This window comes from Nipponia nippon, unplaced genomic scaffold (genome assembly GCF_047370975.1).
Source record: "Nipponia nippon isolate SJK-2023a ecotype South Korea unplaced genomic scaffold, ASM4737097v1 scaffold_9, whole genome shotgun sequence".
NCBI classification, from domain to species: Eukaryota; Metazoa; Chordata; class Aves; order Pelecaniformes; family Threskiornithidae; genus Nipponia; species Nipponia nippon.
This window is the reverse complement of record NW_028262413.1, coordinates 34,345,648-34,360,791: the sequence shown is the minus strand read 5'-3', so window position 1 is coordinate 34,360,791 and position 15,144 is coordinate 34,345,648. Positions and strand designations below refer to the sequence as shown.

The 15,144-nt window shown below is 42.0% G+C and overlaps 1 protein-coding gene across 1 annotated transcript in view; it reads right to left on the bottom strand.

The window, feature by feature from the left end:
• The window catches only part of PRTG (protogenin), an 88,554-nt gene extending 73,869 nt beyond the window's left edge, over positions 1-14,685 (bottom strand). Inside the window, 2 exon segments of the mRNA XM_087744495.1 lie at positions 13,290-13,592; positions 14,598-14,685. Of these exon segments, the coding sequence (XP_087600621.1) occupies positions 13,290-13,592; positions 14,598-14,685 (391 nt within the window).
• Positions 14,686-15,144: the final 459 nt, after the last annotated feature.

Below are 15,144 nucleotides of genomic sequence, written 5' to 3'. Positions count from 1 at the left end.
GCATCCTATTCTACATTTCCAAAACTTCAGAACTAGTGTCAGCCACTTTATGTTTAAAGCATGGTTTATTGTTCTCTTTTTGCAAACTAGTGGACTGATTAAACTTCTTTATATTCCATTGCAGTTTCTTTTTTAATAGCTTCATGTTTATGTCATCAGTGGACTTTCATATCTAGTATACACCAAAAATCCCACAGGCTACTGCTAATGAAGGGCATTAAAGAAAATGTCAACATTATAAACACCCAGCTAAACACAAAGCACAGATTTTGAATGTGCTTCATTCTCTCAGTAGGATCTACTTCCAGTATCACCTCTGGTGCACAAACCGTAATATTCATTTGACACCACTCTACAAGGAAAGAAATACTGTTTCTAAATTGAAGTGTAATAAAATTTTTCATTAGAAATGTTTATTATATTCTTAAAATTGACCATTTTCAATACAATCTCTGACCATAAAAAAGCCTAATATACTACCACGTATCTCATAATGATACCTATTAGCAGATTAGATATGTCACCCTTTGCGCAGACAAATAGTTTCCTGCAGTTATTTTTATGATAGATAAGTATATTTTTTTCTAGTGTGCGTATTTTTTATTATTGTTTATTTATCTTAAATAAAGTTATGCAAAATCAGTAATTATATTGGGGCAGGGGGGAATAAAGCATTGTGTGGATTTCAGGGATTCACCATCTGAAAGCTTTTATTCTTCCACAGTGAAGGAAAGTTATGACCTTTGACACGTGGCCATGGTGCCAAAGAAACTGCTCATAAATGTGTGTCAGTAAAGAAGCAGAAATCAATAAATTCATTTAATCCAGTGAACTATTATGTAGTGAGACACAATATATTTTAAAGAGCCAACTGGTCTACTCTTTCTCTCAAAAGACAAAAAATTTTATGCAATGGATTTTTGGATATTCAATTTTTGGAAGGTTTTACAATCTGAACATTATCTTTGACCCATTCATAAATATTTTAGTCAGTTATGCCACAATTTGTTAATACATTCACTCCTGTTTGAAAGACCCCTGATACAGTTGGATTCAGGTAGCACAATAGAACACTAGCAGGTGGGCAGATATCCTATTAACAACCTCTACCATTATTAGAGATAGCTATCCACAGGAATCAAATACAGGCAGGTGTTAAAAGTGCATATTTTTTTCCATACTGGGTGCTCAAGAGCAGAACAAATGAGATATTGTTCATAATTCCAAACACAGTCATTTTAAAAGACCAAATGAAGCACTGCTCTACAATGTATATTATAAAGGCTTTCAACAAAGCATTTGGTCATCTACCATATATTTTATGTGAATCAGCAATAAGCTACATCAGGTAAAGATGATGACCGTTAAAAAGAAGTACTAAATGCCACGTGCTGAGAATGTCATAAAACTCCCATCAATGCTACCAAGAATTCCATAGTTAATTTCTTGTACACTGTATCAATGCTTACCTCTTCTAGTGTTTAGTATATCCAAGAATTCCAAACACTAGAAAACATAATTATTGCTAGAAATAAAGTTCATGCCCTTAAAAAGGAAAAAAAAAATTTATTAACTGGAATAAGCAAGAAAATTCTACTAATGAGAAACAAAAACAAAACAAAAAATCCCCATACCCAGTTATGTCTCTGCTTCTTAAATAAATGAACTACTGATTTTGAGAGTATAGGCTAATGCATTTGTATACAAACTCACGTGTACCAGTTCCATGAGCTGCTGTGTACAGAGCATTGCAGATTTGTATCATGGTCATTTTTACAATAGTTTGGTCTTGTGATAAAATTGAGCTGCCTTCCTGACACAGACTGGCTGAACAAATAAAAGCAGTATCCACTTCCAACCTCTATTGAAGATCAATGATAAATCTGCTTGCAAACTGTGGCCCACAGGGTTGTTTGCATAAATAAGCATTAAAGGCAAGATGAAAAAAGAGCTGGTCATATGCTCACTTGTACTTTTGGGGAGGGGACAGGGGAAGGAAGTCTCACCCTTGTAATTTGGGACACACTATATACAAAGCTTCTCTCTCCTCAGGCAAAATGACAGAGTCACGCCAGAACTCCCAGAGAATATTTCCAGTTAACATCAATTTGCCGGATGTCATAGACAAGTTTAATGAACAAAATGATAAATGTCTGTCAATGGCTTCATAAAGTCAATGAATTCTCGTTACAAAGAACATACATAATGCACAGCTCTGCCTGAGGCACATGTTACAGTTATTACAGGTTTACTAGAGATCTTGATGTGGACAGTGAAATGGTAATTTAACAATTTACGCTAGTTAATTTGCTGATAAATTACGTAAACAATTATTAACATGTTGAAGATTGTACAAGCAGGAGCAAGCAAAAAAAATACTTAAAACTCTTCTGCATGGTCAAAGACCTTAAGATTAATTTTAAAGTTTCTTTGAAAAGATAATGGCTTATTTGATAACTTCAAGTTTTAACAAGTTGTAAAACAAAAAACAATACTGTGTAACACTAAGCTGTTTTTATTGTACATTGTAATGGCTATCAAAACAGCTTTTTCTTAATCATAATTATTATCGGATTTTGAAGTGACAGCCAGACCACTTGAGACAAGATATTACACTTCTGTCAAATCATTTTTACCTCATCTAAATTTGGGGTCAAAACTGACCTCAAAGTATCTTATGACACTTTCCTCCGCTGCCACAGCTGTGAAAATAAGCTCCACTGGAAAACAGTACCTCCTTCCAGTCATCAGACAGGAATAAGAAACAAGGGGTCACCAGAAGCAGTTTCGCAAATCCAAAACAATGATAGCATGTATGTGACAATTTATAAAGAGAAAAAGGGGCGGGGGGGAAAACCTGACTACATGCAGCAAAAGCAGCCTGCAGCTGACACAAGAAAGAGTAGGAACATGGGAGAGGACATAAATGATGAGAATTTTGAATATTAGAACAGATCAGCAAATAAATGAAAAGCTTTCCTATTTTATACTTTTTCCTCTCCATTTTAAGGTGTACAGGAAGTGAGTGTCTCTCAATACAGCTTAAAAGAACTGACAATCCCACTTTGTAAACAGGCTGATAGATGACTTTCATGATTTTAGTGAGAGAAGGGAAGGCTGACCATTGCTACTTCACATGAGAAATTCATGCTGCAAAGGTTGAGGAGATATAGAAGAGTAGAGTTATTTTTCTAATCCTATTTTATCTTGTTTTGTCTTTAATCTGACATGGCTCAAAGGAGAGCCAAAAAAAAAAAAAAAAAAAAATCAAACTCAAAACCCTCTTGACTGGATGATTCAGAAAGATCTTTGGTGTAATGCAAGATTTTTTCCACTGTGAGGGTGGTGAGGCACTGGAAGAGAAGTTGTGGATGCCCCATCCCTGGAAGTGTTCGAGGCCAGACTGGATGGGGCTTTGAGCAACCTGGTCTAGTGGAAGGTGTCTCTGCCCATGGCAGGGGGGTTGGAACTAGGTGATCTTTAAGGTCCCTTCCAACCCAAACCATTCCATGATTCTACGATTTTAAAAGTGAGTCAGGTATCTATCAGGGTGTCCAAAGATGATCTAGTACACATGTGGTAAAATTACACTGATCGGTTAAAAATCCAACATTTTTTCTACTTTTATAATTCTGTCTATTTGTCAGCGATACCATTAAGACATGAGAGTTTTGCATGAGAAATTCTTATCTACTGAAATGAGAACAAACAATGTAATCAATCAATGTGGACAGCATTATTATCTGAAGATGCTAAAAATCAAATCTTAAGATACAGTTGCTGCTGTTCACAGAATCCCCTCCAGTTTCCAACATTCATGCATCACTATACACAAGATATACATCACAAGTTGTAACGACTTAGTTTAACTGCCCCCTAGCTATGTATTAAAAGAACACCAGACGACATGTTTAATGCTTGTAATAACTTTTATGTAGCCCTTATCCTTGGCCAGTCAGGTGATTATTTCTTTCAAAACTGTCTCATACACAAATCATTTCAAAATGGAACCACTGCACTTCAGAGCTATAGAGCAAATTTCCATTACACATACTTCTAAGACAAGGCAAATCGTTGCTATTATTAAATTAAAAATCATAATTTTAGCATGTTCTGAGACTAGAGGACTAGAATGAGGGAAGTTTTGCTGCTTTGCCATCAATATATGGCTCAGTGTAGCCTGTAGCTAGAGACAAACTCTTTTCTCCTTTCTAAAATACTGTATTCATTCCACCTAAAGCTATGATTCAGAAAAGCCTGCCAATTTTAGACAGAACTGTAAACTTGCACAGAATGGAATCTGTTGCCCATTCCAACATCTACTTAACATGAGCTTGGCAAAGATGTTCCACATCTGAATACAGATTTAGTGAATTGCAATGTTTTGAGATAAACCCCATCCTACCACCAGTCCCTTTATATCAGCCAGTACGTAGGAAGTTTTCTTCCTAAGATTCTACAGATGCAAAAGGATATCAAAGACCCCCTCTGCGGTTAGAGTTGTGCTTTTCACAACAGATTTCTGTCATAATTCAGAAACAACAACAATCTTACTCCTTGCTGTCCAGAAGAATTTTACCAGGGCTCTTATGTCAGGCGCTGCTTTCAAACACAGTTCTTGTCAAAGGCTGGAGATATAATTTGCTCAGTAGTATTCTACCATTGAAAAAAATAGTAAAATAGAAGTCAAAGTGTAACTATAAGGTCTTGAGAGAAAAAGTGTTTATCATTATTGTCTATGGAAGGGACTGCTGAGATTTTGATTTTTTTTTTTTTTTAAATAATGACTTAACTGAGCAGATGGCTCAGCTGTATTTTCTCATGTAGCAACGTCCCTCAAAAACGGCCATTGAGAGAATAGTTCAGTGTCTACTGAGGTATCCAAAAGGCAGGACTTCCACACTTGCAGGTTATTAAACATTTTTGCACATTTTTGTAAAAGAGAAGTCCTGCTCTTTGGATTTTCAGTTTTCCAAGGTTTTTTTGGCTTTGGTTTTTGGGGTTTTTTTTTAAAAACAGTTCCTTGATTCATGTTATACAAAGTAAAATTACATGACCTGGCTGTTTCTTGTACACTTATTAGTCTGGACCAATGCCCAGATTTAGTGACAGAAAGAAATATCCCAGGTGAAAAAGGTAAAGTTGCATTTCTTTTCTACTTTCACTTCTCAAGATCACCTGAGATACTTTCATTGAACAAATCCCTTACAACCACAAAGATGTAGGATATGGGTGGCACCCTTGTGCCCTCATGCTCTTTTCCTGTATTAACAATCCTAGACAGTAAGGACAGGTTTCTAGAAGGAGCTGGGACAGAGCGCATCACATGTTCTGTGAGCCTCGCAAGCCTCCACACCCGTGACTGCAGGAAACTCTACTTAATGAGGTTTCTACCTGTTTTCTAGTTTTATAACAAAAGTTCTTGTCTGTCCTCAATTTTGCTAGAACTTTGCAATCAGTGCATTTCCATTTATTCATATTCCAGAAGTCATTCCTTTCCTCAAAACTTTGCCTATGTGCAGAAACAACTTCATAAGATCATTTTCAAATAATTTATGGGAATAAGTGTGTATTCTTACTACTTTAGTCAGAAGAGGAAATCAGTTTATACAGGTATAAACCCAAGAACCACAATTACAGAAGATTAAATAACTGCACTCCTTGCCGACTTGCTCCTTCCCCAGTAGTCAAGTCCCTAGTAACCCTTCCAGAGATGGCAAAGTAGTATCTTGGTACATTGCAACTTTTGCCTCAAATTAATGATTAAATTCTGATAATAGCTTTGGATATGAAGCTTGTTGTCAGCATTCCTATGTCTTTTATAACATGTTCATTTTCAGTATTTCATTTCTCACGTTGCATGCTACTGCTCTGACATCCAGTAAATGAGAAGGTACTCACTGAATACTACCTCAATTGCTACAATGAAGTGTTCAGGCTAGAAGCAAACATAACTTCCTCAAGCTTAACTACTGAAAAATTTACAGAGTTTTCCCATTAGCCAAACTCCAGCAATACCCTGACCACAGCAGGAGTTTTAAAAGCTGTTTAGTCTAACAGTGGCACAGAAAGACTCAGTAACCCTGAAATCTCTACCCCATAAAACACAAAGATTGCACATTCTGTCATGTTGGGGTTATGATAATAAGAAACTAAGTGAACTTAATGAGCAAACAGCAGACTTATGTGCATCTGGGGGGAATGATACCTAGATTCTGTTCTCCTAAGCTGCAGATGCACTGATGTGTCAGAAACTCCCCACCAGAAGCCCAACAGAGACGGGCAATTGAGAAACAAGCACTTCAGAACAGGGCCTCGACGTAACTGTATTGTCCAGATGCCACTTAGTTTATTTTGCCTTCGTAAGCATTCATGTTGTTAAAAACAAAAAAATTCCACCCACCTAGGGAGATCAAATTTGATTTCATTGAAAAGAAACTAACCAGAATTACTGTTGAGAGTTATGAAACAAAGCGAAAGCAGTAAAGAAAATCTGTCTAGTACTGCTTATTTACATTTTCCTCTAATATACTAGGAAGGCATCTCCCTCCAAAACTTTTACATGCAGAAAAAACAACACAGAAGAGGAGGTTACAATCATTTCATAAAGTAAGTCACAGACAAACCCTCCATACTCCGGTGGTTTCACAACCATCTCCTTCCTATGTCTGCTGTTTATCTCCATCTATTGAAAAAGCAACAATTTCATCCATACAAACAAAAAATGTTTCCACTATAGATGTAGGTTTTGGAAGGCTGCCAGATGGATTTCTAACTCCCAACACAGATCACCTAATGTGATTTTTTTTTCTTCGTCTAACTCAATTGTGGAGACAATCAACTTTAAAACGTAGACACTGCTTAAAATGCTGCTGCTTAAAAGCTACATAGAGGTTGACCCTAGTAACTAATGTTGACCATACAACCCACACTTACTCAACAAAATGTGGAGACTTGACATTGTTGATTACTTTTTCACTTAGGTGGTGATTACCAGTTATAAAGACTGGAAGTAATCAATCCCAATTTAACAGCTGGGCCTATTGATGAAACAAAAAAAACAATGCAAAACTAAACAAAAGATTATGTCCACAATTTTGGAGATAAGATGTGGAAAAATACAAAATCCTGAGGAAAACGCACAAAACCTAAGCGCAAGTTTGTCCAACAATGGAAATGACCACATTTCTGTAGGAAAATGCTTAGTAACTTTTAAATTCTTCCTCCAAGATTCTCTTTTGTCATTGTCTTAAATTGTTCTGCACACCATCAATAGCCACAGCTGTTAAATTGTGAAGACGTGACAACAAGTCTCTAGGCAAACAACTGCTCAGAGTGAGATCCTTTTCTTTAGGATAATCAGAGCTGGCTGACAAAAGGGGGCCTTACTGAATGCCCTTTCAACAATTTCTACATCAAGAAATGCAGAGGGAGAGGGAGGGGGAAGAAAGGGAGCAGTGGGGGGGAGCACCACCACACTGCAAGAACAGAACAGCATCCTTTGCTGCCGTACATTGCTTTGCAAGCAGAAAAGAAATAGCAATAGTTTAGTGCACATATCACACATAGAACTTGCATCAGGTAAGAACTGAGTGCCTCTAGTCACAGCTCTGAACAACTTCTAGCACGATACCATGTTTTCCTTCTACATTTCTCATGTAGGTGAAGGTTTTATTAGCTACAGAGCACACAGCCAATAAGACTGAGCATTCTTTTAAAAAAGAAGCTGGTAAAAACTTTATACATTATAAAGTTATAGTGATACAAACTAGTAAAAACCGTAACAGCTTTGGCCTTACTAGGCAGGAAGAAAAGCAAGGGCATGAAATGCCTCAGTTTGGCATTATACTTGACACAAATTTGAAGCTGAAGTGTTGAGGAAATCCATAAAAAGCTCCCTTCTCTAGTGACATGGTAGTGGAAGCAAACACTGTTCATGTGCACCAAGTAAAGTTTCATACATATTTTGTCCTGGCAACAATATAAAAGCCCATCCCCTAGCCTGTGGAGTTCTTAGAAGTGCAGACCAGTCATTGCCAAAAGAATAGGGAATGCCCTAGTGCCAAAAAGAAAAGTAACTAGTGGTTATGTCTTAAAAGAATGTTGACGATTTCTTCTGTAAAGGTGTTGTAGGAGTTCAGGTCAAAAGATGTCTGGGCGAGCTCTAGAGGAAAATCCTACAAGAAAAGGAGTTAAGGAAAGGATTTCCCAGTTTTCTTATTTCTTCAGTGTATCTCAGTTAAAGAACAAAAATCTTGCTGCTCTTCTTCACCATTATCAACTGACATTGCCAACTGAGAGATTAAACATCCTCCTCCTGTATTAAATACTGGAATTTAAATGCACTAAAGATCAGCCATGTGCACTCTCAGCTTAGAAACGGATCCTCCTCTCAGGACATTCAAATCAACTAATCAAAGCAATAGCAATAAGGCAGCACTTGTAAAAACCTCAAACAAAAGCTTCCTCAAACTGTCTGTAACCACACCAGTTCTACAGCATTAAGACTTTGCTATCTCTTTTAATACAAGACCATTGTCTACAACAGCCATTTGCCATTTCACTTCCACCTCAGTCAAAAGCCACTTCTGCCCCCCAGACCCACCCTTCCATCTCAGAATTTTTTCCTCTCTCCATTACTATTTAAAATAATTAAACATACCTTTGAGCTCTATATGCATTTGGAAGATACCTGAAATTACAGATTCCATACAAAATGAAAACTATATTGTTAGACCACAGCTATTAATCCCTTTGTTTAAGGCAAGATACTAAACTTAATTAAAAAAAATCAGTAGCAGAAGGGCAAAATTTTTGCCTACACACGTCCCATAAAGGCCGTAGTTTGATACACACTTATTTTTGCAACAGTCTAAGTTTTAGTAGCCTTCCTCTGTCCCCACTAAGCCTTCCCACCTCCACATCATTCCTCCCAGTTACGCCAGTGCAATCACTGTGAGTGGCTCTGTGACAAACCGCATCAGGGAACTCATTCGGGTTAAACACCATCTTTTGTTTTAATTCTATTATTTTAACCCAGATCAGTTCCCTGTTCAGTTAGCCACACATGCAGCTGTGCCCACACAAGGAAGGGCACAATGCAAAAGTGGGAACAAACAGCTGGAACTGCTAGGAAAACGTGATTGTCACAGTATAGAATAAGGCTCAGCTGGATGCACTCTTAAGTGCAAATATTTAAAAGCAGAGGAAAAGATGTTATTAGGATATCAAAACATAAATATTGCCAATTACTAGCATGACAGTGGGACCAGAAGTCACATCACTGCCACAGCAGGTAAGCAAAATCACAAACTCCCCACAAAGTATAGCCTGCTACGTGTAAAAGGCCCAGCATTTCACAAGCTGCTGTGCAGCGTGCACACAGTTTCCCTCCAGGAGCGTGTTCCCAGGAACCTTCTCCTTGCATAACCTTTCACTCTTGTGAAATGTAGAAACCTGTACACCAAGAATTGGGCTTACGTTTCCTGTAATTCACAAACACTAAATCAATTCAGCCAAGTTACAAGAGAAGAAAGGGTTATCTAGAAATACTCCTACCCGGCTGTATATATCCCATCCAACCATCTTAAGACTTCAATTTCCACTTTTTGTGAAAAGGAAATAAACAATGAGCATCCTGTCCAATCACTGCCCAAAGCCCATGTTACTAGCTTCAGAACATGATCCACCTTCTCCATTTTTTTCTTAATACTATCTTATTGGAAGTCTAGCTTTATTTTTAGATGGAATCTTAGTCAACTGTGGTTAAACAGTCACAATTTAAAAATGCAGGAATCCAAAAATCTCAGCTTGGTTATTTTTGGCTGATTCAAAGTTGTAGCAAAAGTGTTGAGACTTTCTCCATAGTCTACATTCCTTTTATATTCCGTTAAGAGACCTCTCTTAGTAGCAGTGGCAGCAGTAAGTTGAATTTTGAGTAAGTCATACTCTTCACTATTAGCATTTTACCCCCACATGTTGCCTCACAAAGAACCACACAGGAAGCTCCTCCTCTCCCCCCCACGTTAATTAGCCTGCTTTGGAAGCAACTACAAGCATTAGTGAAACTAATATTTATTTTTACCTAAGCAAGACCTCAGCCCCACAGTTTCCTTTAAAAAAGTAGGGGGATCTCATCAAAAAAAAAGCCCTAAATTAGTCAAATTCTTTTGTGCATGGATGAACAACAGGAAAGCAAAGCCTTGGGGCCTCTGGGGAGGAACCCTGTCCCTGCAGACCTACTCTGATGTGCTCGGGAGATAAGGCTCCATAGTGACACTTAAGGAAAGGCCTGCTCACATTTGAATTTCTGCATTCCTCAAGAACAATTCATGGCAATCACTAACTTTGCAGAGGAGCTACATGAAAGCTTTGGCCAATGAATGAGGGTCATCTGCTCTTTATCACAAGGGTAAACCTCATCCTGGCCAGTTTCTAACCTTTTAACCCTGTGAATTCTTAATTTGCACATGAATAATGGAATTCTTGCCAAGAGTGCAACCTTCAGCTTCCAGTTCCTAACTTTAGAAACCAAGACCTGATCTCCTTGTGTGTTCAAATCTTAAACTCTTGGACAGATTAAAGTTTTTGATTTCCAAATGCAACACTAAACATTACAATTCTGAAGCAAAAGATAAGCTTACTGGCAAAAGCTCTGACCAGGCAAAGTAAAAGAACATCCTCGCACCCTGCTGCTACCAGAGACTGAAGAGAGCATTTGCTTTTTTCCTCCAAAGAAAGAATGCCCATTTAATGCCTATTCTCCACCTGTTTAATATGTATAGTTCCTTCTGCACCCTGACCACAAGGTAATTTGCCTTCACAGGAACCAACAACTGCTTCTGAACAAAACTATAAGCTTACAAAATCCCCCACAAGACTTCAATTTAGTTCACTTAAAATGTCTGCAAAGTTCAATCAACTCATGATAGCAGGCAGAAACGCTGTAAAAATGAGATATAAAACTAATTTTGCACGTGTTTTATGTGCTTCATAATATAACGATACAAATTACTGCCTTATTTCACAGCTGTACAGTAAAGGTGACATTCTGAAACAGGTCAGATTGGAATATAACTAAAAAGAAGAGACTGCTACATAGGATAACTTCATGTTTGGCCACCAGTTAACCACTTAATCGCTAAGTCAACAACACCTACTGTGATCATTATGGATCCACTATCTCTTCCAGTTTTCTCCAACAGCCATAGGAAACCTTTCAAGTATTCAAAGAAGAAAAAGAAACCTTTTGTCACAGTCTTACAGGGGAGGGGAGGGGAGGGGAAGAAAAAAAAAAAAAAAAAAAAAAGGCTGCAAAACAAGAGTCTCACTCCACAGCATGCAATCTATTGGTTCACAACTCTTCCTTGGTGGAAAATCTTTCATTACCAAAAAAACAAAATTAAACCATCTTTCTGGTGAAATAACGTGCATGTGAGAAACAAACATTTATAAGAGTTCAGTATGGTCTGAATAAAAGCAGATACTACAAATGTATTACTATGCTGTACTACTATAGTGCTCTGTGCTATTCCAGAAGTTCTCCAATATGAAGCACAGAGCTCATCCTGCAATGTCTCAGATTTAAAATGGCCCTGAATTTTCCACAGTCCTACACACAGAATCCATCAGCCACTGCTTTGCTTTATGTTTATTCACACCAACTAAAAAATTCCTACCCTCTTAAAAAAAAGGTTTTCTTCAGTCTGTTTATTAATGGTGCTGACACTCTGAAACCTAATGATGCGAATTTAAATGTCAACAATATTAATACCTCATTTTTCATCATTTTATCAAAAGTATCAAGAACTGCTTGGTCTATTAATCCTGTATGTGAGTAAAATGCCATGATACAAAGTAATAAGTAGCCAGGTTTTTGAAATCAAGAGTTCACAGATCAGCCTCTTACAGCATGTGAAAAACTCATCACTTACTTGGAGCCACCTGCTTCCAGGCTGGTTTTCAACTGCCCAACACTTTAGCTCACTGAACAAGGTATTCCATACCTTCCTGGTGTACCTTACGGACAGTTTTTATAATCAGTTCAGAAGCACACAGGAAAAAAAAAAATTAGCAGATGTTAACATTCAGAATTTTTTTAATGTAAGCTAGCGTACCAATTGCGTTAACTAGTTTCAGACTAAATTTGGTAAAACTTGCAATTTACAACTAATATCAAGTTTCCGTATAGGTATCAGTGCCACAGTTTTGTGCAACTTGCTACTAAGAACAGGCTTGAAGAGGTCAAAGGAAGCCTTTTCCTATTAGGTTAAGTTCATCAGTTAAGCCCTATTATGGAGGGAACATGAGAAGACTACATGAACTGTGTACTCCCTGTAGTATACTTTCTTCGAGATGACTCCATGTACTTTTGGAAAGCAAAAAAGATAGTGTTGTAAAAGCAGCCTACTGGCAAAGCTCTGCACTGGCATGGAAAAAGGCGTGGCATTCAGTTCCTAACACACATCTCTTGCTCAATATGTTTAAAGATGCTAGGACAACAGAGGGCAACCCACGCTCAGGGTCAGACTGTTAGAGCCACAAAGGCACTTACACACCACTATTTCCTTCACCATTCATCCTGTAGTGGGGAGTCACCCTGGAACAGATCTCTCACTTCCTGGTGGAACCACATAACAGGCCCTTACTGTCGGCTCCAGAGGACCCTGAAGCAGTTCCAAAAGTGACAGCACCCGCATCTCCTTGGCTGAACACACGTGTCAGAAAAGCAAGGGCTTGGTAATTTAACATTCACAGTTGCCCAGAAAACCTTCTCCCTCTTTCCCCTCCCAAAGACAGCCATCTCTATTACCGTTCTGCCCTGCCCTAAGATAGCACAAAACAACATAAAGCTATTGAACAAGGAATAATAATTTTTTTTTATCAGATTTGTAGATAACCCTTGTAAGGCTGCCTGAACAGCACTTGAGAAACAAGACCCATGATTTCTGTAGCAGGTTGCCAGCATGGCTGTGCACCACCACCTGCTCTGGAGACCAGTGACCCACATGAGCCACCCACACAAGGCACCACTGCCCAAGGCACCACTGTCTCAGAGGTGGCTGTGCCGCTCCTGCTACATCAGGGACTCAAAAGGGGGCCACCACAAGTTTTGCTCATAATCTTTACACATTCAAAAAGAAACAAAGGTTCTGCAGAATCGACTTGCTCTTTACTTTTGTGATTTGTCTTTTCAGGTACACAATCAAAACGATAGGTTGTTGTGTGCCGTTCAGGGACTTGCTGTCACAGACTCAAGAGCAGGTTAATAAACATGAGCTGGAACTTACTTGCTAGTGTGAGGTGGCTTTTTTGACTGAGAATGGCCCCGTATTTGTTCAGAGCTAAGCACTGGTAAAATCCTTCATCAGACAGCTCTCCTTTCTTTCCTTCCACCTCACTGATATATAACGAGCCATTGGATAAAGTGTAGATCCGTTCATTTTCAGATACTTTGCCTCCATTTTTCAGCCATGTAATAGTTATAGGAGCTTCACCACGGGCCTGGCAGTCTAAAACCACCGGATCCTTCCTTGAGACAGTAACATCCTGAGGCTCTTTCACAAAAAACAGTTCACTAAAGCACCACAGTCCTAAGAGAGAAAAAAAAAAAAAAGATTTTGCCTGTTAAGTACAGATGTGCAAGTTACCCAGAGCACTTGTGAGCTGAGCGTCATCGTGCTGAACCCACAGCATGAGGCCAAACTATCGTTATTACAGGCCCTGAGGTCTCTGAGCCCTCCAAACTCAGAACACCCTGGGAAAACTGCGGTACTGACTTCGAGTGGAGCAAAGCCACCAGGCTGTAGAACACCCAGGCGTTTGCCCCCTGGTTTTCAGGCGCATTGTGTCAATGAGCGAGAGAACCAAAGCCTTCAACGCCCGCACAGCCACCGCCACGGCGCAGCGCGGGAGGCGCCGGGTGTCGAGGTGAGCAGCGGGCACCCCCGCGGGGCCGGCCGGGCGGCGGGCACGGGGAGCCGGCCCGGTGCCGCCGCCAGCCCCGCGGCGGCGGGGGCTGCTACGCAGGTGCGACCGCTGCTGCTGCCGGGACAGCGCCGCCCGGGGAGCCGGGGCGCCCGAGCCGCTCGCTAATTTTACAAGCCTGCCAAAGGAGCCGGAGCGGGGCGAGTCGTAAAAGGCTAATTTTACAAGAAATCGTTAGCGAAAGCAAGCCCCTCGCCGGCCAGCGGCGGGGCGGCAAACGGCCCGGCGCCCCTCACCGCCCGCCCGGGGGCGCCTCCCGCCCCGGCCCCTCAGAGCCCCCCCAGCCCCCCTCGCGAGGGCCCGAGCGCGTGGCTCCCTAACGGCCGCCCGTCGCCGGGGGTGGTGCTGGGGAGCCACCCGCCGCACGCGCGCAGGAGCGAGGCCCCGCGGCCCGCTCGCGCCCCCTGCCGGCGGGGCGGGGCGCCCGGCAGCCCCCTCCGCGCCGCCCGCCCCGTCGCGGCGCGGCGCGAACAAAGCGCGGGGCCGGGGCTGGTTCCCGCTCCCGCTCCCGCTCCGGCCGGTCCCGCCGATGCCGGATAAATAACACCACGTGCGGAGGAGCGGGGCCGGGGCGCGGGCGGACAATGGGCCTTCGGGGCGCGCGGACTCACCTGGCAGCGGGAGCAGCAGCGCCCGCAGCAGCGCCCGCGGCAGCGCCCGGCGGCGGAGCGGCGCCATTTAGCGGGAGGCGGCTGGCATGCCCGGCCGGCCGCCGCGAGAGAGACCGGTCAGCGGGCGAGGGGAGGAGACAGGGGACGGACGGAGCGGCCCCGGCGCGCCCGTCCCGGCCCTACTCTCCGCATCTCGTCTCCATTGGCCTTTGGGGAGGAGAGGGGCGAGGGGCAGGGCCGGGCGGGGGGCGGAGGGAGGGACGCCGCTGGACGGGGCGGGCCGCGGGGGCCGCGGCGGACAATACCCCGGGGCGAGGGGGGGGGGGGCGGCAGGACCCGCCAGCCCCGCGCACGAGGGGCGACGGGCTGCGGCGCCATCTGGGCCGGTCCCGGCCGGGCCCGACCCCCGCCCGGCTGAGCGCCGGCGCTGCCCCGGAGCCGCGGCCTCTCCCGGACGGCGGCGCCTCGGACAGCGCCGGCACCCGACGGGAGCTCCCCGCGGGCTGACCGGGACAGCCCCGAGCCGGCCCGGCTCTGCCAGCTCCGG